Source organism: Pararge aegeria, chromosome 10, assembly GCF_905163445.1.
Source record: "Pararge aegeria chromosome 10, ilParAegt1.1, whole genome shotgun sequence".
Taxonomy (NCBI): domain Eukaryota; kingdom Metazoa; phylum Arthropoda; class Insecta; order Lepidoptera; family Nymphalidae; genus Pararge; species Pararge aegeria.
Window position 1 is genome coordinate 18,548,831 of NC_053189.1, and position 27,924 is coordinate 18,576,754.

At 37.8% G+C, this 27,924-nt stretch overlaps 2 protein-coding genes and 1 long non-coding RNA gene across 7 annotated transcripts; all 3 read left to right on the forward strand.

The window, feature by feature from the left end:
* The first annotated feature begins 538 nt into the window (after positions 1-538).
* Positions 539-17,525, forward strand: LOC120626939 (lipid storage droplets surface-binding protein 1). 5 transcript variants are annotated; one of them, XM_039894750.1, is made up of 9 exons: positions 539-664; positions 7,532-7,647; positions 8,318-8,503; positions 10,580-10,775; positions 13,374-13,561; positions 14,360-14,541; positions 15,273-15,339; positions 15,763-15,861; positions 16,886-17,525. In XM_039894750.1, coding segments are annotated over exons 1-9 (1,143 nt in total). In that variant the 5' UTR covers positions 539-663; the 3' UTR covers positions 16,994-17,525. The 5 variants fall into 5 exon arrangements, with proteins under 5 accessions (XP_039750684.1, XP_039750686.1, XP_039750685.1 ...); XM_039894752.1 differs by having other exon boundaries at positions 10,592-10,775; XM_039894751.1 differs by having other exon boundaries at positions 540-664; positions 13,386-13,561.
* Positions 17,526-18,067: 542 nt separating this feature from the next.
* Positions 18,068-18,683, forward strand: LOC120626940. Its single transcript, XR_005658880.1, has 2 exons — positions 18,068-18,161; positions 18,399-18,683. It is a non-coding gene; the product is annotated as an uncharacterized LOC120626940 (long non-coding RNA).
* Positions 18,684-19,060: 377 nt separating this feature from the next.
* On the forward strand, positions 19,061-26,252 carry LOC120626904 (splicing factor 3A subunit 1). The gene is made up of 7 exons (XM_039894692.1): positions 19,061-19,358; positions 20,333-20,497; positions 22,222-23,333; positions 23,638-23,829; positions 24,375-24,743; positions 24,974-25,129; positions 25,696-26,252. Exons 1-7 carry the CDS (start codon positions 19,241-19,243, stop codon positions 25,795-25,797), a joined length of 2,214 nt encoding a protein of 737 aa, XP_039750626.1. The 5' UTR covers positions 19,061-19,240; the 3' UTR covers positions 25,798-26,252.
* Positions 26,253-27,924: the final 1,672 nt, after the last annotated feature.

Sequence of the window (27,924 nt, forward strand, 5' to 3'; positions counted from 1 at the left end):
TATTCATAAAAATAACCTAAAACTATAAATTTTACACAATTATTATTATTATAATTAAAATAATAATAAGTAAGTGAGGAGGTTCCTCACTCTGGAGCCCTGACCGCCGGTTGCTCGGGCATTCAAAAGCCCCGCAAGCGGAGGGTGGATGTTTTTTTTATTATAAATTTTTAATAGTGTATTTTTTTTAATTCAGCATTGTTAAGAATTAAAAAAAAATATATCAATAAATGATAGAATATAATATATACGATGGTAACATATCAAATCAATGATAATTATAATAAGAGTCGTCTAATATGTTTCATTAATTTGCTTAAGGTCTCTTATGATGGAGTTTGTCAAGCGGGTATAAGATTCTAATGCGTAGGGGACCGTCTTAGGGGGGATGCTTTAAGACGTTCGCACAGTTAGCTCTTAAGAAACGGCTACATATTACATTTATACAGGCGCAGCTGCGGGCACAGTTAGTCTTTAATAAAAGTCCATGTCACTCGCAAGTACACGCGTAGTCTCTTGCATACAGGGTTTGTGGTCGGCCGCTATCAGGCTCAGTAGGAAGTCGCGCGGCGTATCGGCTGACCGTTAGAAGGGAAAGGGTGTTAGAAGCAGTGCCAGTGACCACCGACCACCACAGACGTGTCGCCTACCATCATTACCACAAGTAAGTAAAGATTATTCTGTTTGATAATAACAAACGGTAGCTAATTTTCTGATTATGCAAAGGTTTAACCATCAACCGAGCTTATAAGTACGAATTATAACGGTAACTCTTAATATAAAATGGTGGTGTCTTTGTGCAAGATATACCTAACTATATAAACATTGTGGGCCACCGACCATGTCTATTATATCTTTAAACGAGCAATTCTTGTTTATATATAATTGGAATCTCGGAATCGGCTTCAACGATTTTCATGAAATTTAGTATACAGGGGTTTCGGGGCCGATAAATCTATTTTCGGTAATAACCGATTTGGTGCAGACGAAGTTGCACGGGTCAGCTACCAACTTTTTATAGCTACTTCTAAAGTTTCAGCTTACTTATTTGTTTATTTCGACGAAGAAGTATGATCACCTCCCTAAACGGAGCTTTCTAAAAGTGTTCATATTATTAAGTATTTTTAAATAGGTTCCAATAGACGAACAGACACGACGTAACGTACGCTCTTGCCACTCTGGTATTACTAAGAAAATAGAAGTAGTTTTTGGGACTGCCTACAAAAGGTCTATTAGGCCTATGTTTCCCACTGTATGTGTTTAATTTACTTGTAATATCTAATTAAGGGACTCCATTGGTGAGACTGTGGAACAAACTTTAACATATATACAACGTGTAAATGAAAACCGAAATAATACTTCACAGGCTTTAGAGGTACATTATGTAATGTCTCTGGGACTCATCTGTGAAACCGAAAATCTAATAGTTTTTGAGTAAACCACTGCCATAGTTTTTACTGAAAGAAATCAGATACAGGTCTAACATCACGTGCAAAATTAAAATCATGTGACTCCTGTCACTCTATTAGGTACACCTCGCGTAACGAAGGTCCTACGCGCGTGTCGATCTTTTATCTTCAATAGGGTTGTCATAAATAAACACTTAGAATCTTTTGAATTCGTCTGCATGGAAAAATAAATATGCTTCTTTTGTTTTAATTTTTTTACAGCGTGATTCCTTGTGAAGTATACTTATGCACTCTTAAACAGTATTTCGCAATTTGGTTACACGTTGTATAACAGATAGCCCTAATGCACCATATTCTATATCTAAGTCCATAGTGGCCTCCGTGATCTCGATCAGAGAGCAACTGAAAAGGTTCAGTAACCTTAGTTCAAGATTTCAAGTATGGAATGCTTGAACATCGGAGTAAAATAGATCTTATTTGCATTATGTTAAAATACATTTTTTTCAGTTCGTAAAACAAAAATAAGAAGTACAGTATTTGCGACTCTAAGACTCCGTTACTTTAGATCCGTTTTACTTTGACGATAAGGCTATATTTATACTCGAAAACTATTGCGATCGAGCAAATCTTATACTAAGGCTACAGTCCGGCGATCGCACTTAGCGAACGTTATTTCCTGGTATTACACCATACCGGTGGCTCCGTTCCATAGTCCACGGGTCCATCACGCTGATGCCACCCAGGAAGCATTTCCGTGATGCATGACTTGCAATGTAGTTGCATTGGTGCTGTGCGGCCGAGAGCGAGATAAGCAACCGATAGCGTTGGTTCCGGGTCGCCGGTCCCCTTTATTTATAAATAGCTTGCGTATTTTATTACTTATATTCTTTGGTCACTAGCTGTAGGTATCTTTAAGCAGGGATAACGAACCATTGGCGTGCGAAAGAAAAATTTTGGCCACAATTTTTATCATTGTTAATTAGGCGCTAAATATTTGACGAACTGATAATCTTAAATTTGTATTTGTTTTGATTGGATTATCAATAGACCATTTTGTACATTGCAAAAATGTGTTTCAATTAATAGTTACATAAAAAACAGAAATGAAATCAAAGAATTCGCAAATATTCATGGGTATTTGTGATACAAGTATCAGTGATAGCCACAGACCCATAATCCCAGATAGGTTACAACTTACAACTGACACTTTATTAATTACAATTTCTTTTTGTTTCAATTGGATTACCAATGGATCGTTTTTTACATTGCAACAATGTATGTTTCATTAATATTTACATAAACAAACAGAAATGAAATCAACGAATTCTCACATACCTATTCATGGGTGGTGATAACTGAAAAGTAAACACACAGCGCCCTCTGCCTAAGTTTTTAGTAATCTTTTACATTGAGGTTATCATCATTTCAACCTAATAATGTCCTACTACACACAGGCCTTCTTCTTCTATTATAAACTTACTCTTCTATCTACTTCTATTATAAACTTTGTGCTGCCACGCAAATGGCAGAAATATTTTTTTTAATCGGACTGGTTGTTCTAGAGTTTAACGCGTAGAAACAAAAAAAAACTTCAGCCTTATTTTTAGTCTTATCCTATATTAGGATATAATGCAAAAATGCAAGGCCGTACAACAATTTAATAAGCAGATGCAATTGGTTAAGTGGTTTTTGAGTTAACAAAAGCCTACTAAATGGCTCAGGTCTCCTCTCGGAATGAGAAGAGTTCAGTTCGTACTTCGTAGTCCACTACGATAGCCAAAGTGAGGCCGGAAGTTAAGCCGAAGGCTATCACCGATTTTTTCTGTATTATTATCATCATCACCAGCGTCATCATCATCATCATCATCATACCAACCCATTACCTGCCTACTACAGGGCACGTGTCACTAATGAGAAGGGGTTAAGGCCGTAGTCCACTACGCTGCCTATACTGTTTGGTAGACATAACGCATTTGAGAACATTATGGAGAACTCTCGGCACGAAGGTGCCCTCACGAAGTCTTACTTCACCGTTAAAGCAAGTGATATTTTGATTGCTTAAAACGCACACAAATTAATAAAGTTGAGGTGCTGGGATTCAAACTCGGCCCCCGGAAAGTGAAGCTGAAATCTTGACCACTTTTTTTTGATAACTATGAGCAGTGTTATTTGACGGCCGATTGGCGCAGTGGGCTGCGACCCTGCTTTCTGAGCCAAGGTTGTGGGTCCGATTCCCACAACTGCACAATGTTTGTGTGATGAACATTAATGTTTTTCAGTATTTGGGTGTTTATCTATATATTATAAGTATTTATGTATATTATTAATATAATTATTCATCAGTCATCTTAGTAACCATAACACAAGCTATGCTTACTTTGGGGCTAGATGGCGTTGTGTGTATTATCGTAGTATATTTATTTATTATTTATTTATAAAATCAAAGACAAACACTAAGCATTCGTGTGACGTGTCATAACTCTACTTCGAACCTATTTGTAGAGCTAGTAGAGAGAACTTGCATAATAATATTCAAACCACTGCTCCAATTCTTATGAATTGTACATAACAAAATAAAATGTTATTGATTTTCGCTCCACACGTGATAACCTAACACCTTTACATCCATCAAGTTATTATTGAAGATATAATAATATAGGTAACGAAGAGACGTTATTCAATCAGTTGGTAAAGTTAAGATATACTGCATACGCTTTCTAGAATAATTAATGCGTGAAAAAAACTTAAACTCTATTATTTAATAAAAATAATATTTTTTAGTTGGTAGCAAAGTCATGTATTGAGTGAAGTTTCAACGAGTGCGATTGTATTCTTATTTGAAAGGCGTTTAGTTCGTTTGCTCAAATAGTTGATGCGCTTTAAAAGCAGCCAAGCCACCGCCTCGGCTACTTCAAAGTCTGTACCACGACAGTGAACATTGGTGCGTCGTGAATCAGAGGATTCAGATGCCTTACTATTAAGATTTTCCATTGTTTTATTATTGTACATTCTTTAAAAAAGTAATTTAATTATGTACCTAAGAAAACTTTGCAAAATAGCGTGTGGCCAGTGACGTGCACAGGGTAAGCAGATGATATAAAAAGAAGAAAATCTGCAGTACGAGTTATAAAGACTTAGAGAAAAGTAGGCTTTTTATAACTCTTACAATGTTTATCCTTACTGGAGACTTTTTTCATTTCATATAATCTGCCCGTATTTATTATGAAAATTAAGCTTCATTTGCTATAATCCGCGAAAAGCATCCTCATCCTCCGCTTCGTTTCATCGATACTCCGGTTTCGGAGCGAAACTTGCGTAGAGGGTATAAATTACAACACACAGATTCTCCTGCTTTTCCAGGATTATAGCAAACTAAGTTTCATAATATATCAAGTAACGCCTGCTTCTATCTAAAAATCTGACCCCTTAGTGCATACGTGTTACTGTGTACTATTTAAGCGGACGACTTCTAATAAACTGAGTAGGCAAAGGACCTTTGAGCTAGTACTGCATATATACTGCATTCTGCAGATATAGTCGCAAAGCTTAACGTGCTGAGTTCGCGATTTATCCCGTGGCCAGAACGTAAGGTTAATGCATCACGTTTTTAGTCTGGGGAGTAAATGACAACTGCACTTTACAAAATTAAGTGCTCGGACATATCTACAAAAAGAACTACAGAAGAAATCAAAATGACTGTTAGCAATTATAGAAATGAATATAATATCGGAAGCCATTCAGTTGTAGTGAGCAAAAGGGCAAAAGGTTCTATTGCTAAGAAGGCTGCAGCTTACTTACAGGCGGTCAAACGTAGCCAGGGGACTAAAGGTTGGTGGGATTTTCACGTTCTAGATATTTATATTTTCATGACTGATACTCAGCATCAAAGAGCGCCTATCTCCTGCAGTTTAAGCGCGAATTTTCAGTTTCTTCGGTCACGTGTGCAGGCGTAATAACATGTCCATTATGCGTCTTGTAGTTCAAGATAATGTAGAAGGTACCAGAGCACGCTGTGGATGAGATGGACGGACCAAGTGAAGGCCACAATCGAGGCTCCTCTACATGAATGTACAAGAAAGGCAACTGTTAGGGTCGTTAGGGAAGAGTGGTGTTGGATTGTAAAGCGAGTCGTAACACCCAGATGACGACCACGACCTCACAACGATTTATTGCTTAGCAATCATAATAAGTTATTAGTCATGGCTTCTATCCAATATTTGAATTATTCGTTTGTCTGTTTGTTATATGCGACTTTAATTGATTCTAGGGCCGTATTTTTCTGTCCTTCTTCGAAACTTTGATTATTATTTGAGACCTTTCATGAAAGATATAAAGCGCTATAGACCTTTCTGCTGCTACAGGCACGGAGAACAAGGAAGAGGTAAGGAATTAGGAATATTCGTCAAGTTTAACATGGCTTGTGTTGTTTTTACTTAAAAAAGTTAGCTCTATTTTACTAAATGCAAATATACTTAATCGTCCAATAATTGAATGATGATAAATGTTTTATCTCACTATGTGACTTTATACTTACGTTAATTGAAACCTTTCAATTTATTTTGACCTGCAATTGATTATGCTTGGACTTATGAATAATAAAAGTGCTTGCAATGCTTTGCGAAAAAAAAATAAAAAAGAATACTTTATTGTGGCGTGTCTATTTTATCACGTCAAAACGTTAAACTTATTATATTTTGGTTTCCACTGTAAGGTAGTCTTGACTACAATCTGTAAGTGATGATGCAGTCTTTGATGGTAAAGAACCTGTTAGGGGTTTGGCAGGAGCACAGCGCTCACCGCTGCGCCAGAGGGTCGTCACAATCGTTATCATTACAAAACTATATGATAAATAGATAGATATAAAGTTTTTATTACACACTGGCGTACCCAGCCCGCTTCGCCGGGCTAAATTTTGCTTTATTTTATTTAAACAATAAACTTACATCATTAAATTTTTAATAAAAGCTGTATTTGACAGTTCAAAAATAGGAGTGCGTCACCAAACTTTACAGGATTACTCGCCAGGTCAAACCGCAGAGTCCCTGAAAGTTTCATTGAAATCGGTCCAGCCGTTTTGGAGCCTATACGGAACATAACCACACACTTTCTCTTTTATATATATGTATATATATATATATATAAAAGAGAAAGTGTGTGGTTATGTTCCATATATATATATGGATAGATAGATAAAAAAGAAAAAAAGATCAACAAAACAAAATGTTAATATATTCAACGTGTAAATGAAAACCGAAATAATACCTCACAGGCTTAAGAGGTACATTTATGTACTGTCTCTGTGATTTACCTATGAAACCGAAAACCTAATAGTTTTTTAGTAAACCATTGCCAAAGATTTACTGAAAGAAATCAGATACAGCCCAAACATCACATGCAAAATTAAAATCATGTGACTGCTGTCTGTTAACTAGGTACGCATCGCGTAGCGTAGGTAACATGCGTGTGTCAGTCTTTTATCTTAAATAGGGTTTTCATGAGTAAATTCGTTTGTATGGAACAATAAATATACTTCTTTTGATTTATTATTTTTACAGGGTCCCTCTGCAATATACTTATGCATCCTTCAAAATTATTTCGTAATTTTGTTACACGTTGTATATGCGCAAACGTGGCCTTATTGCTCGCAGCGATTGGCGATCTCGTCCAGACAACCTTGAAGTTCTACAATTAAAAGTTTCAGAAAAAATTCGAATTGAGACTGACTTGTTTTTAAAATCGGTTAATAATCTCTTAAGAAGGTACCAATTTTGGAGCTGAAGTATCTAGACAGGCAACATACTAAGATAATTAAGGCTTGGCATTCGTGCGGTGACGGCAGATCAGCATACAGTTGTCACCACCCCTCCTCTTGGCTCTTCCCACAGGTATCTTTACAAGGCGAATAAGGGAATATAACAGAGAACGGACAGCGTCCTCTGTGTTATTACAACAATCTACTGCGGTCACCAACCCTGTCTGCCCAGCGTGGTGATTTATTTATGGGCCAAACCTCCCGTTGGGAAGAGGCATTTACTCCTGCAGTGGACCGTTATAGGCGATTGATGGATGATGATTTGTCGGCTTGTTTCTTATTATGACTGATGATAAATTTTTGTTTGCAGTGACGAAAGTACAGAAGCCAGGTCTACCGCGACTGGAAGCGCTCGAACGTGTCGCAAACATACCTATCGTTGAATCGGGGATAGAGGCCACTGAAAAGATTTATTCCAAAATCAGGGTAAGCTACAACGAAGCTATTAGAATTGTTTGCAAAAAATATGAAGAATTTCTCTAAGTTAAAAAAAAAACTTATATAATGTACTTACTGTGTATAATGAATTCCTACTGATGTGTTTCCTCCAAAATACTTAGAATTAGAATTCTTAGGCATGCGGGTTTCCTCACGATGTTTTCCTTCACCGTTAAAGCAAATGGTATTTAAAATAACTGGAGGTGCACTAAAATAAAATAAAATAAAAATAAAAAATAAAATAAATAAAATAAATAAAATAAATAAAATAAATAAAATAAATAAAATAAATAAAATAAATAAAATAAATAAAATAAATAAAATAAATAAAATAAATAAAATAAATAAAATAAATAAAATAAATAAAATAAATAAAATAAATAAAATAAATAAAATAAAATAACTATATCAGTGCTAAGTAGTGTTTATGTAAAGCAAGTGAAGTTGTATTTATAAACTTGCCATTTTGTGTTCTTACTACTGGTAGGGTTGTGATTACAACTTAAATAAAAAAAAAATATATCATTATGCCTTGTCACATAGACCCAGTGAGGTTCCAGACGAGGTTAGTTTATTGATAGTTTTACGCCTTAGCCCTAAACACTAGGCTATCATCGATTACTTACGTCATAGATTAGCACAAATACTTGAATTTCAGGAGTCCAATCCACTCATACGATGGTACTTGACCCTGGGAGAAAAGTCGCTGGCCACAGGAGTGCAGCTGGCGCTTCCGGCGGTGCAGCTGTTGGAGAGCCCAATCCACCAGCTGGACAGGTTCTTGTGCATGTCACTGGACGTCGTGGAGAAAAGGGTGCCGTCGATCAACTTGCCGCCACAAACTGTGAGTACAACTTCTTAGTGCATTTTTTTTTCTTCTGGCTTCACACAGATTAGCCAATGTCAGGTGGGTATATGTTTAATAAAAGTTAGGAAATCTTAAAATATAGAACATCAGGAGAAATTGACTGACGAAAAGGGCGGGACACTTTGCACATGGCGGACGCGGCCCTCCCAAACTCTTCCCTACCGCAAACCCGCCTCGAAAAGAACTTGTGTTGCTTTTACTGAACATACCGCAGTACCAGCGCCATTCCAACAGTAGCTAGCCGTCTATATAGACCAGTTCTTCAAAATATTATATCGTAAATTTTTAACTTTTATAATATTTTAATATAACTCACCCATACAAACAGCCAACCACTATGAAAATGACACCAACACCACACCATGTACAATTCAAACAACAACCTCCCCAAAACGAGTTCACGATATTTCCGAAAAAAAACTGCGTCCGCCATGCACGAAGCCTCCCGCCCGTTTCATCAATTTAATCCGAGTAAAAGATACTCGGGCGGTTCTGTAGCCGAGGCCTGCCGGCGAGGCGACAAAGACAAACAACTGCATGCGTAGCTAAGGGTCGACGGCTGCCGGAGACAGTTGTCGTCACGTCAGCCACAGTTACCTCAGCCGTTGACTATTTACCGCTTGTGTTGAGCTTCTAGGTTATGGAGCTAGCACGTTAGTCTGCATTATATTTCAAAAAGCAGGAGATTTATTATTTTTTTTAAATACCCAAAGAGACATTACAGTTTCAAAATTTTTCTCACCAAGCTACATTTATAAAACATAATAGAACAAAAAAAAAATATAACGTATGTTACATTTTATTTTTTTGATAAGTTAAAAATGTAATTGTAAATACAAAAATTACGTTTCCTTTGTGAGCCGAAGCGTTTGGGTATGAAGTCGTCCAGCTCAAAAATGTCTCGAACTAACTCGTTAAGCAAGCTCAGTGCACGAGCCAATGGAGCCTGTTTCTCGTGGAACAAAAAATCGGTTATTTATTTATTTATTTAAGGGACAATCAACAGGTTACAACCACAACTCTTAAAAACTAAACAAAAAATGAAAAAACATATAAATGTAATATTGTAGACCCACTTAAAGGCTGCCACAACTTGCAAATAAAAACTATATTGTCAGATAGAAGGAGAAAAAACGATTAAGAGAGACATGAGAGTACTAATTTTAAGCTGTAAGATCCATCAGGCTGTGACATAAGCTTGACGAATCTAGCACCGCGAACAAAAACATACATTTAGAATAAATTAAAAAAACAAATACCTAAATTATATATAAAATAATATTAAAAATGTTGACAATATATACTATAGAACAAAACTAGCTGAACTAACACAAAAAAGAGTAAAGGAAAAAAAATAAAAAATTAATAACTAAGTTTAAACAGTACCACAGTATTGCGATAGGAAGTGGTCCTTTAGTTTTTTTTTTAAATATAGGAAGACTATCCCCTATTATGTCTATGTCAAGCACTTTATTAATGCTGTTATACAAAGTTAACAACCAATTAATAGGCGCTGAGACCCCCAGATTTGTTTTCGAGACAGCAGGCATATAATTTTTTACACGACTGAGCGGCCTTGGGATTCTGACAGAAACTTTATAAAGACGCATTATAAAAAAGTCTATATAAAAAACAAAGGTCCAATAGTTTTCTACGATCAGATAGAGTTAATAACTTATAGTGCCGCAGTCTGGAAAAGTAGCTAGAATTAATATTACATAACTTATCATCAAAACTTACATAATGCAGGAAGCGCTTTTGGATTCGTTCAATTCTCATTGAGTGAACATTATAATGAGGATTCCAAGCAACTGAACCATACTCAAGGAGACTCCTTGAAAGAGCGTTAAATAACAATATTTTGGTGTTCGAATTCCGAAAGTCTTTGGAGCTACCCAGTGATTTTTGATGCTCTTTTACATATATTATCAATATGAGGAATGAAACTGAGTTTATGGTCGATGGTGATCCCTAAATCTCTAATACAATTTACATTTTGAACATCATGGCCATTTATTTCCAATAGTCAACGTTTCAAATGTCCTCAACCAGTCTGCTCACCAGCAGATGTACTCGGAGACCCGGCAATACGTCCTGCGCAGGGCTGACTCCGTTAAGCAGCTGGGCACCGCAGTGCTAGACTCGAGGGTCACTGCTGTCACCGTCGACGCGCTGGATCGAGCGCTCACTACGGCGGACAAATACGTCGACAAGTACCTGCCTCCCGACGGCCAAGATGCTGCTGATGGTGAGACTGAATTGATTCATTTTGAAAAGGTTTTGTTTCTACTAATATCTGACTAATTACTAGATTTTATATGATTATTTATTAGGTATTAGTAATACCTAGTACTAGTAGTGTTTATAAAGTTTGATATTGAAAACGTTTATGCAGAACACATAAAATAAATAATCTTAAGTGTAACAACTACAGTTTCAATATCCGATCTTTTAAGCTTGGCTAAAGCCTTAAAGAAGTTTGTTTTTTCATTATTTTGATATTGGAACGCATTCTACCCTCTTTTGTATCTGTCAGGGGATTTCCCCTCGTTATCGTGTACAAAAAAGTCCCTGCGTAAGTTTTGAAACACATTGCAAACCCATCATAGACTTTAATTCTCCTCTAAATGATAAAATGGGAAATGAAACATCATACATTGCAAACCCTTAATCGACTTTAAACAGGCATTGAATTGCTTATGCAGGCTAGTGTGAATTTCAATAATTTTAAGTTTTAAATGATGTCAGTTACTAGACAGTGCATAAACCACAAAATGTTATCGCCAGACAAACATTTATGTAATTGGTTATAATTAATGTCAAATTGATACCGCATTCCCTGAACTCAAGTGATTTGGTCACTCGTCTGGCCGATGTCTAATTGGCCCTATCTGACCACTGATCACGTTATTCACATCACGACCTTTGGTCCCTTTACGATTTTAGTATCTGTCTGTAGATATCGTTCGATTTGTACACATCGCATTTGTCACGTTAGAAAACGAATTGACAATTGATGTGTGCAAATGACGAAGTAAAATGAAACAGAGAGCTAAGTGCCAACGTTTACTTATTCGATCGAGCGCCATCTAGTGACACAGAATAGTCTAGTCCGGTCGCACAGAATTGTAAAGCAGTATTTAAAACGAGTTATATTGAGTACTCGTTTTAAAGTCTTCTATGTTTCGGTAGGGGGAAGGCTGCGTTTCCCTGACTTACGCAGCCTACGACTTACGTTGACTCTGCCTTCGTTACTTACGGACAAATGATATTCTTCTTTGTGGTTCTGAATAAATTCTCCAGAAAGTTACCATAGATAAGGTGTTTGTCATGTACTTTAGCGATATATCAACAAGTTTCATCTGGTCATTTAAGATAAGAAACTATAATTTTCGTCTTTGAATTAAACATATATGATTAAGTCAGTTTAATTTTTCTATGATTACCTATCTAAGAACTAAGCAGGCACAAAATAATAGCTTTCCGGGGAAAAACTTTTATCACAGAATGTTTTAAGTCTCTTTAGAATAATACAAAATGAAGAAAATATTTTGTTTGTGGTAGTAACTAGTAAGTAGTAGAAGGAAGAATAAACTTTTCTATCTTTTTGACATAGTGCATCATTTCAACTACTTCTAACTTCTACAATCTAATTTGCTCTATATATTGTAGGATTTGTAGGTGTCTGTTATTTTTTGCTGTGGTGCACAATATAAGTGTGTTCATTTATTTATTTCAGCTTACACGTTTCAGACCTAAAGTCATTTTTCGATATTTATTTTTTTTACTGTAAATGTAAGCAATCTACTGTAGGTAACAATGTAAAAAGCATTGGTGCGCATAACTACTTACATTTAATTAAACATATAATTTCGAAAAAGCCTCAATCTCCAATGTACTGTAAATAATATTTTTTATTATTCTTAATCTACCCTTAGCCCTTGTCAAAGTAATTAAAGATAAATTAAACTTATTATGTTACAAGTACAGTTAACGGAGATAAAACAACTGACGTGACGTGATCTATAACATGTTCTAATCATTTTATGATGATAAATAAATAATGAACAGTAGTATTCATTTATTCCAAAGTAACAAATTATTAACATGGTATTAACAAATAATAAAATAAACATAAATTTAAATTATTTTTGTGTGTGCGTATGCCACAGGCACCGTAGCTCCAGAACGGCTAAACTGGTTTTGATTTTGTATTTTTGTATCAAAGGTGAATTATTCGGGAATGTTCTTAGCTATGTTTGATGAAAATCGAAACTGGCGAATTAGTTTTTCCAATACTCCCTCAATATAGGTATAAAAATAAAAGGGCTTGACTAGTAGACTACTACTACTACTACTACTATACACTAAGACAAAATTCAATACCGACATAGCCACCACCACAAAATGGTGAATTACCTTTTCTTTTCACAACTCCCTAGTAAAATAATTTCACTTAAACTTCACACTAAAGCTTCACTAGTAAAATAATTTATATTGAAAGTCGGGAGTTTCTTAAATTTTAAATGCGTACAAGGGTGTAAAAGGAAGTCGGCAAAGAGATAAGAATTTGTTCAAAAAATCATTATCGGACCATTTTTTTTTTACAATCGAGGAGAAAAAATCCCTTCGGCCTTCTACCTGATGGCAGGGCATATCCGACTTGCACGGAATAAAGCAACCCCCCCTATCTGCCAGGTCTGCTCGTAACCGCTGGGCATTACTTGATGCCGACCTTCTTCAAGCGTTTTCGCTCTTTTTCTTCTCATCTCTTTCTCGTTCCTCTCTCCTTACCATTATCGGAGCATGGGTAGCCGTGGCTGACAGTGTCCTCGTCTCACCATAGTGCTGATCGTAGTGACGGGCGCGGACGCGGCGGACGGCGCGCAGTCGGGGCGTGCGCGCGCCACTCACGCGGTTCAGCACGGCGCACGACTGCGCAGGAAGCTACAGCGACGTCTCACGCGCCAGGCACTCGCCGAAGCCAAGGCCATCAAGGAGCAGATCCACGTGCTGGTGTACGTGGCAGAGCTGGTGAGTGCTAGTGTCACTTTAATAGTAGTAGAGCTCTTTGTGAAAGCTCGTCCGGGGAAGTACTACCGCCATGTTGATTTATGCGGAAATCAGCATCGCTGTGCTCCAGCCTAAAGGGCGTGGTCTCCGGTGTAATTACAGGCGCATTTATAATATGATTCCTAAGGTAATTTTGGACCTACCAATGCATAAGTTTAAAGAATGTGTTAAAACACATTTATAACAGCGAGGTTATTATACAATTGTTGAATTTCTTAATGGCAAGGTTGCTTGGAAGCATCCGGCTCCGCTTTCATTTCTCACAAGATAGAAAAATGAATTTAAAAATGTAAAATGTAAATTGTTGATATTCGAAAAGAGCAACTGCTGAGTTTCTTGCCGGCTTCTTCTCGGTAGAATCTGCCTTCCGAACCGGTGGTAGAGTCACTACTTACACACAGACAAACTTGACGTTTTATAAGTGCTTATATTAGGCCTACTTGAAATAAATGGATTGTATGAGTTGAATAAGACTCAACACCCACGCCTCAGGTTGACAGACACAGGGCGGCAATATGTAGGGATGCTGTTCATAGGCAATGGTTTCTAACTTACCATCATCTTCTTGGTCCGACAATTATTGCTATAAAAAATCATAGTTAGGAAACCTAGTGCTGGTTTCCTCAAGGTTTCCAAAGTATGATTTTTTATGATCTCGATGAGAGTTTTCCACAATGTTCTCAAAGGTTTGTGGCCAGCGTTTTAGACAACGGCTTAAACCTTTCTAATTCTGTAAGGAGACTGTTGTTTGTATCCCAGGTGGCCACTGACCCGGTGCTCGCGTGGGCCAAAGCGAAGGAGCTGTACTCGTCGCTGAGCAAGTCGGAGCCTGAGAACCAAGCCCGGCCAGCCACCCTGGAAGAGCTGCTGGTGCTGTTATCCAGGGAGAGCGCGCGGAAAATCGTACACCTCATCAACTACACACACAACGATTTGCCTAAGTAGGATATCATTCACGTACTTAACCCTTAACGTACTTCGTATCCTTAACGTAGAAGGATCATCAATCAACGGACCTGCTTCATACTCGTCGGCTCAACTCTGCACTGACCTTGATGAAAGTCACATACCTATGTTGCATCCTGGAGATGGACTTAGGATTTCTATCCCGGAAAGAACCAGGGTAACGTCTTGGGGCATTTAAAAATATAGCACGGTTTCATAGCTTAACCGATCATGTCGAGCATATTGATAGGTTGCGTCCTGGGCCCATTGTTCTTTTACATTATTTTATTTATTAAAATACCGAAAAAGTATGAACGGACTTCGTAAGCAAAAGCTCGTTGTTCGATACCGATTTCAAAAATCTAATCATACAGAAGTAGGATTTTAAACATCTGCATATGGGGAAGTACTCGAAAGTTTCAAAATTCAAGTGTCACTATTAGCCTATTAACGTCTCTCCTCTCTCGTGGCAGACAGGAATTTAGGGTATAGACCGTAAGGGTCTATTGCTTCAATGCAGGTTGGCGGATTTTAACAATGTAATAAACATCACACGTGATAATAACCGGGTTCGATGGACTAACGTATTCTCCGATGCACCCTCGCACTCCGGACCATTCTGGAGATATTGAGATTATTTGAAGGTACCGCTGCGCGCTAAAACATACATTACTTATTTGTATGATTTCGAGAATTGAATTCTTTAATATTTTGTATGTTTTTTCAGCAATATCCGCCAAGGACTATCTATTGTGACGAGGCATCTGTCAACGGCTGCAGACGCTTTGCTTAAGGTTTGTACCTTGGCTACCCTAACAAGTTTTTACATAACAAAGGCCTATGGGGTCCCCAGGGGTGCCACTCCTGCCGAGTGGCAATCCCACCTTGTTTAGGGCAGCATTATTAGATATCTTTCTAGCTGAATAAACATGGAGCAGATAAACACAAGCGGCAATTGACCGAGGAGTCATCCCTCCAAGATACAATATGGATGTCCATGATCCGAGATGATTATGATTGATATGATTGGGTAGAGGCTTCTTCAAACAGATTTAGCTTTTGAAATTCAGAACGATTAACAACTTTTGGGTAAACCTCTCGGTAAATTGTTGTCGAACATAGAGTTTTGCGCCTTTATCATGTAATGCCACTGTGACCATCGTTATCTGTGGTAATTTTTTTTATTGCTTTCATTTTATTACATTGGTTGTTTGCAGACTTTGCCGGTGGAAAGTGCGATGTCTGAAGTACGTGGACTACGCAGCAGGCTCCAGGACTTGCTGCAACAGCTGCAGGCCACCTCCAAGACCTATATGGTATAAAGAGTTTTTAAACTTCACTTTCTTACCAGACTTATTACTATGTGATGCTGATCATCAACGAAGTGTCAACAAGAAACTCTCAAATGTTAGCGATAACAACCATCGACTCATGGTGTAACTTGCTTTTCGAGGCGTGGAGAGTAAGTAATTGTAACTTCTTTAAGTTATTTAGCACAGTAGACATTATTTTATTATGTATTTTTTGTAAGCTAATTGACGGTAAATATGTATAGAAATATCGAGCCCGCTGATGTTTGGATATCACGAAAAGTAAATATGGTTTTCGAAATAAAGTGTATATAACATTCTGGAAAAATATCACTTGGGGCTTGGCTTATATCGTATATGAAGTAGCGATATTACATTTAATCAAAGACTAAAAAAAAAGGAGTTTTGCAACCATTATTTCGTAATATGATTTGGTCTATCTTGCTGGAGGAAGCTTATTATAAAAAAACGACTTCCTAAATGAGAATATTTAATAATGACAATAATAATTCCGCCACTCAGTCTAGTTACAGCGCCCTCACAGGTTTCCATTTCAAATGTAAACATTAGATTGACATTCTTTTTTGAAAATATAAAAAATATGTTATCTATATGACATTGTAATGGAATTGTTATTGAATTAATAAGTTTAAAGATTTTCTAGTTAACAGTCGAATCTACCAGATTTTTGTATTTCTATGGTAGTTATCTTCTCCGAAATGGTAGTAGTGGATTTCCTTCATACAGTTGAGATTATCATTAGTCGGTTTTGATATTATGTATTTACCACATATCGACGTGATCTGTAATGCTCCTAGTAGGCTAAATCCTCATGCCAGGAGCTAAGAATTAAAAACACAAAGAACCCTCTTTCAGCCACTATTGCATGCAGTGCGTTTTGTCCATAAATAATGAAAATTCCCCGCGCACGTCTCACTTCACACTCGCGTAATGTTGCTAAGTTCGGTATGTTCTTAATTCTGTGGCCATAAGCATGCCCAACGGTGCAGTTAGCTGGTTCACTTTTCAGGAGCATCTCGCCATGCTGGTGGCTGGAAACGAGGAGAGAGAGAAGATAGCGCCGCGCTCCGTCTACGGCCAGCGAGACGACTTGGCGACCTTCAACGGCGTCAACTAGACGGGTCATTCGGCTCGTCGACACCCTGCCCCGATGAAGATACAGACATGGCCTTTCCTGGCAACGATTTGCTCTTCATATTTTATACTCAGATATTACAATACTCCATATTTATATACTTCGAACTGTGATCGTACAACTCATAGCTGCAAATATACTATAGTATCAATACGGAAGTGTGACTGTTTGTTTGTTGTGTACCTTTATGTTACGCTCAAAAAAGCTTGAATCCTAACATAGGATTTATATCGCGTAAGTTCCCTGGTACAGTTCCCGCGGGGTTCATATAATTCAAAATGTATTATTTATGTACGGCTTGTTAAACTATTAATTTAACCGTTTCTTGTAGCACAATTAAAGAACTCGGTTCGTTAAAATTATTTTTCAAAGCTTAAAATAATTGTTATGTTGGTACCTAGGGATAATCTCAAAAGTAGGGTTTTAAGGCTATATCGCTGGTATTTTATTTTTACTTTAAGACTATTACACTTATTATACATAATAACTTCTGTCTATCGATACCTATATTTATAATAATAAAACCTTCCCGATATTTATTACTTAAGTTAATAAAGAATCTGGAAATAAATAATAATGCAGTTTTTTTTTTGTTGCGTCCTTGTGTGTTAGACGGTGTGTTTTAGAATATGCATTACTTTTACTTCGTTTTGTGAGATGGAGACTTATATGTGCTTGTATCTTCTCTGTAATGACTTTTTAGTTATAATATAACTTAGGTTTATCAATATGTTCAATATGCTCTCCTGATCTCTTAAATTCGCATTGATAAATTATAAAATAAGTATAATATGAAGCTACAGAGTTTTTACAAGTAAGAAAATAAAATAAAACTTTATGTCAATATAATTATTCATACTTATGCCAAATGTATAAAGTAGAAATAGATTTGACTAGTATTTGACCTCTTCCTGATATATTTTTGATTGCGCTTATCTGCTTATGTCATAGTGCAAAATAAGCTAAAATACCTCAATAAATGGCTTTTTAAAATTAAATTATTTAAAAAATTAAAGAAAAACCTAAAAGTAATTTAAACAAAACTATAAATTTATAAACGTTACATATTAAAGTAAGTTTTCTAGCCGTTTTAATTAAAATGATAAATGCCTCCCAAATGTTCAACGTAGTGACCGAACACGCATATAATGTAAGTTTTAAGCAAGAATTTCATTCGTCCATCATCATTGTCATTATCATATAATCTCATTACCGGCCCACTACAGGGCTCGGGTCTCCTCCTGCAATGAGAGTAATACCACTGGGACGGAGGTCAACTTACCCTTTGCCAATGATTCATTCTCCTTCTCTTTATGCCATATCTTTCTTCTCCCTCAAGTATCAAAATGTGCCCTTAACGCGAAGTTTCACTACAAAAAAATTCTAGGTCCAAAATTTGTACCACGTTGAAGATGGAAATGAGGAAGAAAATCATGATGAATACCACAAATTCTTTGATCGGGAACTGATATACACGATTATTTACTGGATGGTTCTCGCCATTTGTCTGTGGGGAACCATTTACGTGATGCTACTAGCGGCGAACTCCGTTTTCGATTCCAGCCCCATCGGGAAATTAAATGATTTACCAATGCAAATAATACTGCCGCCGTCGACTAAAAAGAATGATTCGTATTTTGATCTTGGTGTAATAAAGTATTGTTGGTATTAATATTTCTTATATATTTTTCTATGCAAGGTCTTTAAACTTTTGGAATTACGAATAATTTGGAGTTATTAGTGGTTAACCCATCAATTTGATATTATGTACCTATTATTTAGTTGACATTAGGCAAAATTACCTACATATTAAAACCTGCGGTACAGAAATTCCAGCAATTAATTCATTTCAAACAAAAAAGCTAGAACTCAAAGCTGTAAGTCCAGTCATGATAAAAATTCCAAAGGCCGAGCCCAAAAATAAATGTCATTTCCGGTCTGTGGTTGTAAGATAACTAAATCTGTGGTACTGTGGTGTCAAAGTAAGACTTAAATCCTAATAATCTATGGCCGTAAAATAAATTAAAAAAAAAGTGATAGTCAGCGTCAAACTCAATTATTGACATTTGAAAATAGCTGCAATTGTACGGCTACGGCAGGAGTTTGTTTTTGTTTCTATTTCAATCAAACTATTTTAAGTAACTAATTAGTCGATTACTATATTAGTAGGTGTAAAAACAAACAAAGTGATATAGTTTTGTGTCGTGGTAGGTGTAAAAAAAGGCTATAATGCCTTCCATCGATGTGATGCTCCCTCCGGGGCACACGCTCGAAGACGCGCCGGAGGAGCCCCAGGCACCCCCTCCGCCAGTCATAGGCATCATATACCCACCACCAGAAGTCAGGAGTATCCTTTTAACAATTTTAAGATAGGTAAAACGAGATTGTTTCAAAAATTTACAATATAACCTGTTTACCCAACTTTTGCATTACTACTAAACATTTCGTTTAAACATTTATATGTTTACCTATACTATCGAGGGAAGATTTTTTTGTATGTTCGTATGTAATAAACGTACTTTATTACCTAATTATCAAGCTTTGGATAATCTGTTAGCCTGTTTTTTTCCTTTGCTTTTATAAGGGAAGGAACAGACTTTAAGTTTAAGGGTATCCTAGATTGGAAGTCAGAATGCTTATGTAATGATTGTAATTACTTGGCTTACATACACATTTATTATTATAATTACAAATAACATAAATTAAAAATCAACTTATCTTATTCCAATAATTCTTCTACCTCCAGAAACTACATTCTCAGCGAGTAACATAGGATATATTTCATTTCAGAATTTATAATATTGTAGCTTGAAATAATACTATTTTGTATATCAAGCCAGAAGACATTGTTCTAATAAAGCAGCTTGATAAAGGTACTTCAGAAATATTAGTTATATGTTATGAGGAAGGACCCCCCCCCCATCTATCACACCATCTGATTAAAATTTCCCAAATTCCATGTTTCTGTGCCGCAAAAGGCTTACCAGTGTGGGGCTGCCATTCCAGCACCTTGGGACCCCAATGTCCATCCTTTCTCTAAGCGATGTGCCCCGCCGATTGCCACATCAATTTTGCGAATCGTTGAGCTATGTTGGTTACTCTGGGTCTTCTACATTTCCTACTCATTTCTGATTTTATTACTTAGCAATACTCCGAGCATAGCTCTCCATCGCCCGCTGAGGGACTCTGAGTCTTCTTATGAAGTCCATAGTTAGCAATCATGTTTGGGTACCGTAGGTCATCACTGTCAAAATGTCCCACAGTTGGAAAGTTAATGATGATAATAATAAGCGCAATAATTTCTTTAACCAATGCACATAGATATTGTTGACAAGACAGCAAGTTTTGTGGCTCGTAATGGGCCAGAGTTTGAAGCTCGCATCCGGCAGAATGAGCTTGGAAACCCTAAGTTCAACTTTCTCAACTCTGGAGATCCATACCATGCATACTATCAGCACAAAGTTAAAGAAATTAGGGAAGGAAAAGGTAAGTGAACTGACTTTGTATAAACATTTTTTGTATGTTTTTTCTACTATGATTGAAGAAGATACATATTAAAATTTTGCTTCATGTAAGTGAACCATGGCTTAACTATTGGTCTAGGCATTCTGGTCACGATAGTCCAGAGTGTTGCAGATTCCTATCGTAAAAGGAGACCAATTTTCTACAGTGTAGGGCTTGTCCCACACACTATACACAGTGGCGTGCATTGCATATATGCAAATAAGCAGTGCATACCCTACCCTCAGGGTCTTAAAGAGCCTTCAGATAGGACCATTAAAGTTTTGTAATTAAAAAAACACTAAGTAAAAAATATATGAAAGTGCCATCTAGTAATGAGCGGCCAAACTTCTAGGTCAATTGTCGCTAGACGGGCGACAGCGCAACCAGCGCGCGCGAGGCGCATAGCGTACAAAATAAAATCTTCTACTTCGTATTTTAATTTTTAACCGTAAACGCTAAAAATTTACCTTTTAAAACACGTAAAAATACCTATATTATTATTTAAATCTCATGTTATCGATTGCAGGGTAAATCCATTATTAAGAATCACTCGACATATGACGCCCTCTACTGTTGCATAGAAATATCAAATAAAATAAGCACGCCCAAAAAAAGAATCGTTCTGCTAGATGTGTGCGTGCAAGTTAGTAGTGTGTGTCGTGTAATGTTATAATCGTGCGCTTGTACTTACAAGATTAGCATCGGTTCACACAAGAACAGTTTCATTCATAAATTCTTTAAGTATGGGTGTCTATAAGCACTGCTTATGGAAGTGGATAATCAATTACGTGTTTGATTTTTTTATAAATAAAATGATTTGCTTGGTTTGTTATTGTTGTTAACGGTCATTATTCTTTTTTTAGAATTAAAAACATTATCCATAAATGTAAATACCTTTTAGTGTCTTTTAAGAAAATTAAGGAACTAATATTATCGAGTTAGTCTTTCGTTTTGAAAATAATCTATGAAACCAAACGCTGTCTAAATTTTGAAAAATGAATAATTTAGGTTTTCCAGGAATCATTGGAAAGTGAGAGAGTTAACAATAAATATGGTTTCTATTTATTGTTTACATATCAAAATAAAATAGCGTTCGTACCCATACTTACAAAAAATTAAAGACTATTTTGACTAATTTCGATTGCAATATTATCTATAGCATATTCAATCGCCATTATTGTTTACCTTCGAACAATGCTGTATGGCGTTGGTGATAAATAAACGGTTCAAGTGCATAAATTCAGAAACTTTAACCTTTAGTAAAAGTTTTGAATGTGTGGAATGATAAAAGGATATTGTGATCTTAATAATTTTCATAAAGACGCTAAAAACATGATATGTTGGAAAAATATTATCATCATCAGTGTGCTTAGAAAATGCTGCCGAATGGTGTGTCATAATTTTGTGACGTAAATCAGGGTATGTACTTTTATTCAATTAGCAGTAGATAGACGATAGTATTAAATCAATCAAAAATATTACTTTCGTAAAGTAATTTGATTATAAACCGACATACCTACCTATCTAAAATCTAAATTTTAATTTTACTTTATGTTTGTGCTGAACACCTTGTGCATATCCTGGGTCCAAGGGCTATGCACGCCACTGACTATACACTACATAAGCACATTATATAATAGTACATATCCACAGGTAATAAATTCTGGGCCCTTACTTCATTAAAATCTGTCTGTAATGTGTACTAGGTACGGAACTAGCAATTATCACCCCGGTGGGCCCGCCGGTTCAGCGGCCTGGCCTGGCGCCGGCCACCGCGGCCCGTCAACAGGAACTGCTCAAAGCCGCCGCGCCGGTCGAGCCACCGCCGCCGCGCGACCCCCCGCCGGACTTCGAATTCATTGCCGATCCGCCCTCCATATCGGCATTGGAACTCGACATTGTCAAGCTGACAGCTCAGTTCGTAGCGAGGAACGGACGACAGTTTTTAACAGATCTGATGAAAAAAGAAGAACGAAATCATCAGTTCGATTTTCTCCGTCCTCAGCATTCTTTGTTTCAGTACTTCACGCGACTTTTGGAACAATACACAAAAGTTTTGTTGCCACCTAAGGAATTAGTCTCTAAATTGAGCGGAGAAATAAGGGGTGGGGTCTTAGAACAAGCCCGCAGTAGGGCAGCGTGGCATTCCCATCAAGCGAGACGTAAAGCTGCCGATGAAGCTAGGATTGAGAAAGAGCGATTGGCATATGCGTCTATCGATTGGCATGATTTTGTAGTAGTGGAAACAGTGGACTACCCAGCAGGGGAGCCAGGAGACTTCCCGCCACCGACGACACCTTTAGAAGTCGGTGCGAGAGTTTTAGCTCAGGAGCGAGGCGAAAACATCACTCAAGCTAATGAAGAAGACGACACAGAGATGCAATTGGAATCGGAGACAGAGTCTGATTCCGACGACGAATTAGCTGAGATGGAGGACAGGACTCAGCAGCAACAGCGGCCTGACGACAACCGAGTGCAGGATATGGAGGAAGACAGCTCTTCATCCGACGATGAAGGGCCTCCCGAACCGCCGAGGATCTCAACGGAAGAAGCCCCTGTAGCTCCACGTCCAGATCGCGTGGTCGTTAAGAAGTACGATCCCAAACGCGCTCGTCCTCAACAGACTCCTACTAGCGAGGAATGGCTGGTGTCGCCCATCACTGGGGAGAAGATTCCGGCCAACAAGGTAGCAGACCACGTGAGGATAGGGTTGCTTGACCCTCGTTGGCTGGAGCAGAGGGACCGGGCCGCGGCTGAAAGGTCCGATCGGGACGAGGCGCTCGCTCCGGGCGCTGCGATTGAGGCTTCACTTAAACAGGTGCTTTTTTATTAATTTTGTTGTTCTGTTATGCATATAAATGATGTATGGCTTCATAGTTACTTAGAGTTATACCTATGTGTATATTTCAAGTTGGAATAAGTGTTTTCTTGTCGGAGTTGGAGACTAAACAATCAGGCAAAAAACCCATTTTATAAGTTTTTTTCTATTTGGACACGTTAAAAACCGAGGTTTAATGTATTGTCTTTCGTATTATAAATTCGACTACTTTTACTATTGTGTGTTAGTAAGGTTGAAATAAGTTTTTAAAATGAAACAACAAGTAACCATTCGACATGCACAGCTCGCGGAGCGGCGTACGGACATCTTCGGCGTGGGCGACGAGGAGACGGCCATCGGCAAGAAGATCGGCGAGGAGGAGAAGCGCCGCGACGAGCGCGTCACGTGGGACGGACACACGTCCAGCGTGGAGGCGGCCACGCGCGCCGCGCGCGCACACATCACCCTGGAGGACCAGATCCAGCAAATACACAAGGTGACCGCATCCGCAGCGGCCATCACTGAGCGAACTCTCTATAGTACCTTTTTTTTTTAATTTATTTTTATGAAATGAAGATGCACAAATGTTACATTAAAACAGTTCTCGCCAAACTGGTTAACCGGTTTGTTGGCGAGTTAGCGCTTGTTTAATATACATCTAATCTGCAACGCTAGAATAATAAAAACTATATCTAATTCCTAATTAATAATATTTTATCGAAGATAACTTACTTAACTTGTACCACAGTAGATCACGACTTTTGGTACTAGAAATCATGTCATGTGTTTTATTACTTCTTAAGCTATCACTCACTTCATTAAGTGATCGGATTGAAATCCCACAGATTCTGCAACTTTTGTTTAATTTAAAATTGACGCGTTTACGCTGTGTTTAAAATGAGTCTGTTTAACTCTTATTGAAGTTTTATTGTTGCGAACTGAAAGACAAATGATTTGTTACCCGCTCAAGCATTCCCTTGCAGTTTGCTGTTCCACAATGTGGATTTTGTAACAATTTATTGAATGATTTCAATCCTTTAGGTCAAGGGTCTCCTCCCAGATGAAGAGAAAGAAAAAATTGGACCCAAACCGGTCTTGGCATCAGCCCGAGGGGCCATCATCCAGCGGCCCCCGCCGCCCCCCTCCGCCCCGCGGATGCCGGCGGCGGCGCCGGCGGCCTCGCAGCCCGTGCTGTTGCAGCCCATCCCGCCGCTGATGGTGATCCCGCCGCTGGCGCCGCGCGCGCCGCTCATCCCCACGCCGGTGGGCGCGCCCTTCGCCTACTCCGTGCCCGGCGCGCCCGCGCCGCCCGACGACGACGAGCCCGCCGCCAAGCGCGCGCGCACCGAGGACGCGCTCGAGCCCGAGCAGGTGTGGCTGGCCACCCACCCCGGGATCGTACCGGTGCAGGTATGTGTTCGCCCATCCGTGTATAGTTTGCACTGGTTGCAAATGCAAGTTGTCTGGCTGGCTTATTATGCGGTGTTCGTAACCAGAAAAGCCCAGTGACCTATGCACATAGTGACGACAGGTGTTATTATTACTTCGTGTTTCAGATTAAACGTAATGGTCAAAAGCGCTTGTGTAGCGCATCCAGCACGCTAGATAGATGGAGGGTAAAGTGGATGTTCTGTCCCCAGGTGGCGCTGCCGTCGCTGCCCGAGCGCGCGGACTGGCGGCTCGACGGGCGCACGCTGCAGCTGTCGGTGTCGCTGGCGACGCCCGTGGCCGAGCTCAAGAACATCGTGCAGCGCTCCACCAACATGCCCACCGCCAAGCAAAAGCTGCAGTACGAGGTAACGGCCGCCCCGATGATATTCGTATAGATGATACTCTCGTGTACAAAGTGAACATTGCAATTTGTTCACCATAAGTTTAACAGTACCAGTTCTGCAATTATGCGAAATACGATCACGAATTATCGAACGCTCCACGCTTAGCTCAGTACAAGGTTTGCATCCTCGCAATCGTGGAAGTCGATCTGAGTATATGCATCTTGTAACGTGTCATAGCAAAATGGACCCAATTTTGCTCAGGTTAGAATCGCAAATTATGTAATCCTGTTTTTTATTTTTTTAGAATAATTTCTGTAGAAATGTGAACGAATCATCAGTTTTAAAATACAGAAAATTATTAACAATAGTCGAAACCTACCTTGGTTTAGCAGCGAACGAATGTTATGCTAAGGAGAAAAGATGTTTCAAAAGTGCTTATATTGGGCCTACTTGAAATAAATGAATTTTGAATTTTGATACTGGTGTACAAGGAGTGGATAGTTCGAATATTAATTTCTTTGTAGGTCGTCATAAAATGGAAGTTCCAAAATTTGAACGCCACCGGAAATACATTTAATTTGTTTTAGGGCTTGTTCTTCAAAGACACTAACACCCTGGCGTACTACAACGTGCCGCCGGCCGCCGTGCTGTTACTGCAGGTTAAAGAGCGCGGTGGAAGAAAGAAATAATAAAAACAACCTTCCTATGTCTATATCACGGTTAAAACTTAAACCCTAATGTCCATTCATACATTTACCCACTAGGAGAAAAATACAACAAAAATGAAAACTTACGTTATTTTCTTTTTTATTTTTACTGGACACTTCATGGATTTCAGTCGACATTACTATATACCATGGTATTCTATATCATGGTATTTACCCGGTGTCAATTACTGCAATTTGGCGAAATTTACTTTTTACTTAGTGACTTTTACTATAACGTAGAGACATTCAGTTCATCATGACATTCATACTCAGCGTTATGACCTAACTTCAACATAATAATTAGATGCTATTTTTTTAAATAGCACAGTCGCCATTTTTAAATTGTTAAAAAGAATATGGCATTTTAAACGCTGGTTTGTCATATTAAATGAATAGTAATTTTGTAAGAAATTATATAAATAAAGCGATTTATTGTACAAGCGATGTTTTATTTTTTCGTTATATAAAGTTACTTTTCCGTTAATCTAGTTGTGAGCATGTTTGAACCTGAGCATTTAGCAAAATAATTTAATGTTGAAATTTTCTTCCAAAAATTTTTAATACCTGGTATTAGGCTGCACCTGTTATATGAGCGATAAACTCGCCACACCTTCAAATCAAATAATTACTTAATAGAAGTGGTATCCACTTTGGTAGCATCACAGTGAGTTTGAAAGAAATGAGTTTTATTATTTATTTTATTTTTTATCGCATGGCAAACTTAGCTTCATTGTCATTGTATAACCCGCATTAAAATATATCGCTCGTCTTAACAGTGAAGGAAAACATCGTGGGGAAATCAGAATGCTTGAAAGTTCTCCATAATGTTTACAGATGCATTTTAGGAAGTGTTCCAATCGACACTTGAACAATGTGGTGGACTACGGCTTAAACCCTTCTTATTCAGAAAAGGTGATTATGATGATGATTGATCAGCGCCATTTTGGTGTAGGGAAATTGAGGACTTATCTCTAAATTCCGCTCTTTGAGACATAGAAGGCCCGTCAGTATGACACATGGACACCTTGGAAACCAAGTATAACCACGATTTGCTATTCATTCCAATCGCAACCTTAAAGCCAGTTTAACACTTAAAATTGTTTGCTCGATCGCGTTTAGTTCCAACGTCAAGTAGATATGCTTTTCTGCCGCCGATCAGCTTTGCACCGGTCAAGTCTGGGGCGTGGTTGCCGGTGCAATTACGGACACATTAGGCTTAACACCGACGCCTCAGGTTCATGGACACATGGTGACACTTTATAGTACGTATTAGTCATACCCTGTACATAGGCATAGTGGCGTGCATAGAGGGTATGCACAGAACATGCAGATGATATAAAATGAAGAAAATCTCCAGTACGAGTTATAAATACTTAATGGTAGGCTTTTTATCAATTTTACAATCCTATCCTTAAGTTTTTTATAACTCGTATTGGAGATTTCCTTTATTTTATATCATCTGCATACCTTATGCATACCCTCTATGCACCCCACTGCATAGGCTACGGTTTTTACTTACCATCGGCCATCTGCGCGGTTCATCAAATATAACTATTTTGTATTATATAATTAACGAAGAACGAAATAAGGAAATATAATAAACAAAGTATTAAAAAAGCAAGATTTATTAAAAACGTGTAAAAATATTAACAAAAGCACATAACAATATTGCGTGTATAAAATTTATAAAATATTAATCTATTCTATTTGGAATGTAAATAATTATTTGCCTAAAGCTAGACGTGTGTAGCACCAGCGAGTAAGTATATGTTTAGTAACAATTAAAATCAATAAAAATAATCTCAGTTATCAAGATCTTTAAAACGAAGTAACAAAAATGCTTATTTACTTAACATATGGAATGTATTTTTTTCAACATTTTATATCAATGAATTGAAGGGTCATTTCTCAGTCGTTAGATAACGTCAACTGAGGATTTGTTTAAATATATTTGTAAACAACTGCCCAAACATATTTTTTTTAACAAAAAGATAATTCACTAACAATATCGAACATACGTGTCTGGATTGTTAAAAGTGCTTGAATGAAGTTTTAATTTTAAATAAATTCCCCAGATAATTAAGTTAGCCCTTTTATTAGAAGTGTGTA

Excerpts from the sequence above, each read along its gene's own strand:
- LOC120626904 (XM_039894692.1), top strand. The coding sequence starts at position 19,241 with ATGCCTTCCATCGATGTGATGCTCCCTCCGGGGCACACGCTCGAAGAC. Across the intron at positions 23,334-23,637 it reads TTGAGGCTTCACTTAAACAG|CTCGCGGAGCGGCGTACGGA; the intron begins GTGCTTTTTTAT and ends CGACATGCACAG. Across the intron at positions 25,130-25,695 it reads AGCAAAAGCTGCAGTACGAG|GGCTTGTTCTTCAAAGACAC; the intron begins GTAACGGCCGCC and ends AATTTGTTTTAG.
- LOC120626939 (XM_039894750.1), top strand. Across the intron at positions 7,648-8,317 it reads AGATTTATTCCAAAATCAGG|GAGTCCAATCCACTCATACG; the intron begins GTAAGCTACAAC and ends CTTGAATTTCAG. Across the intron at positions 14,542-15,272 it reads ACACACAACGATTTGCCTAA|CAATATCCGCCAAGGACTAT; the intron begins GTAGGATATCAT and ends ATGTTTTTTCAG.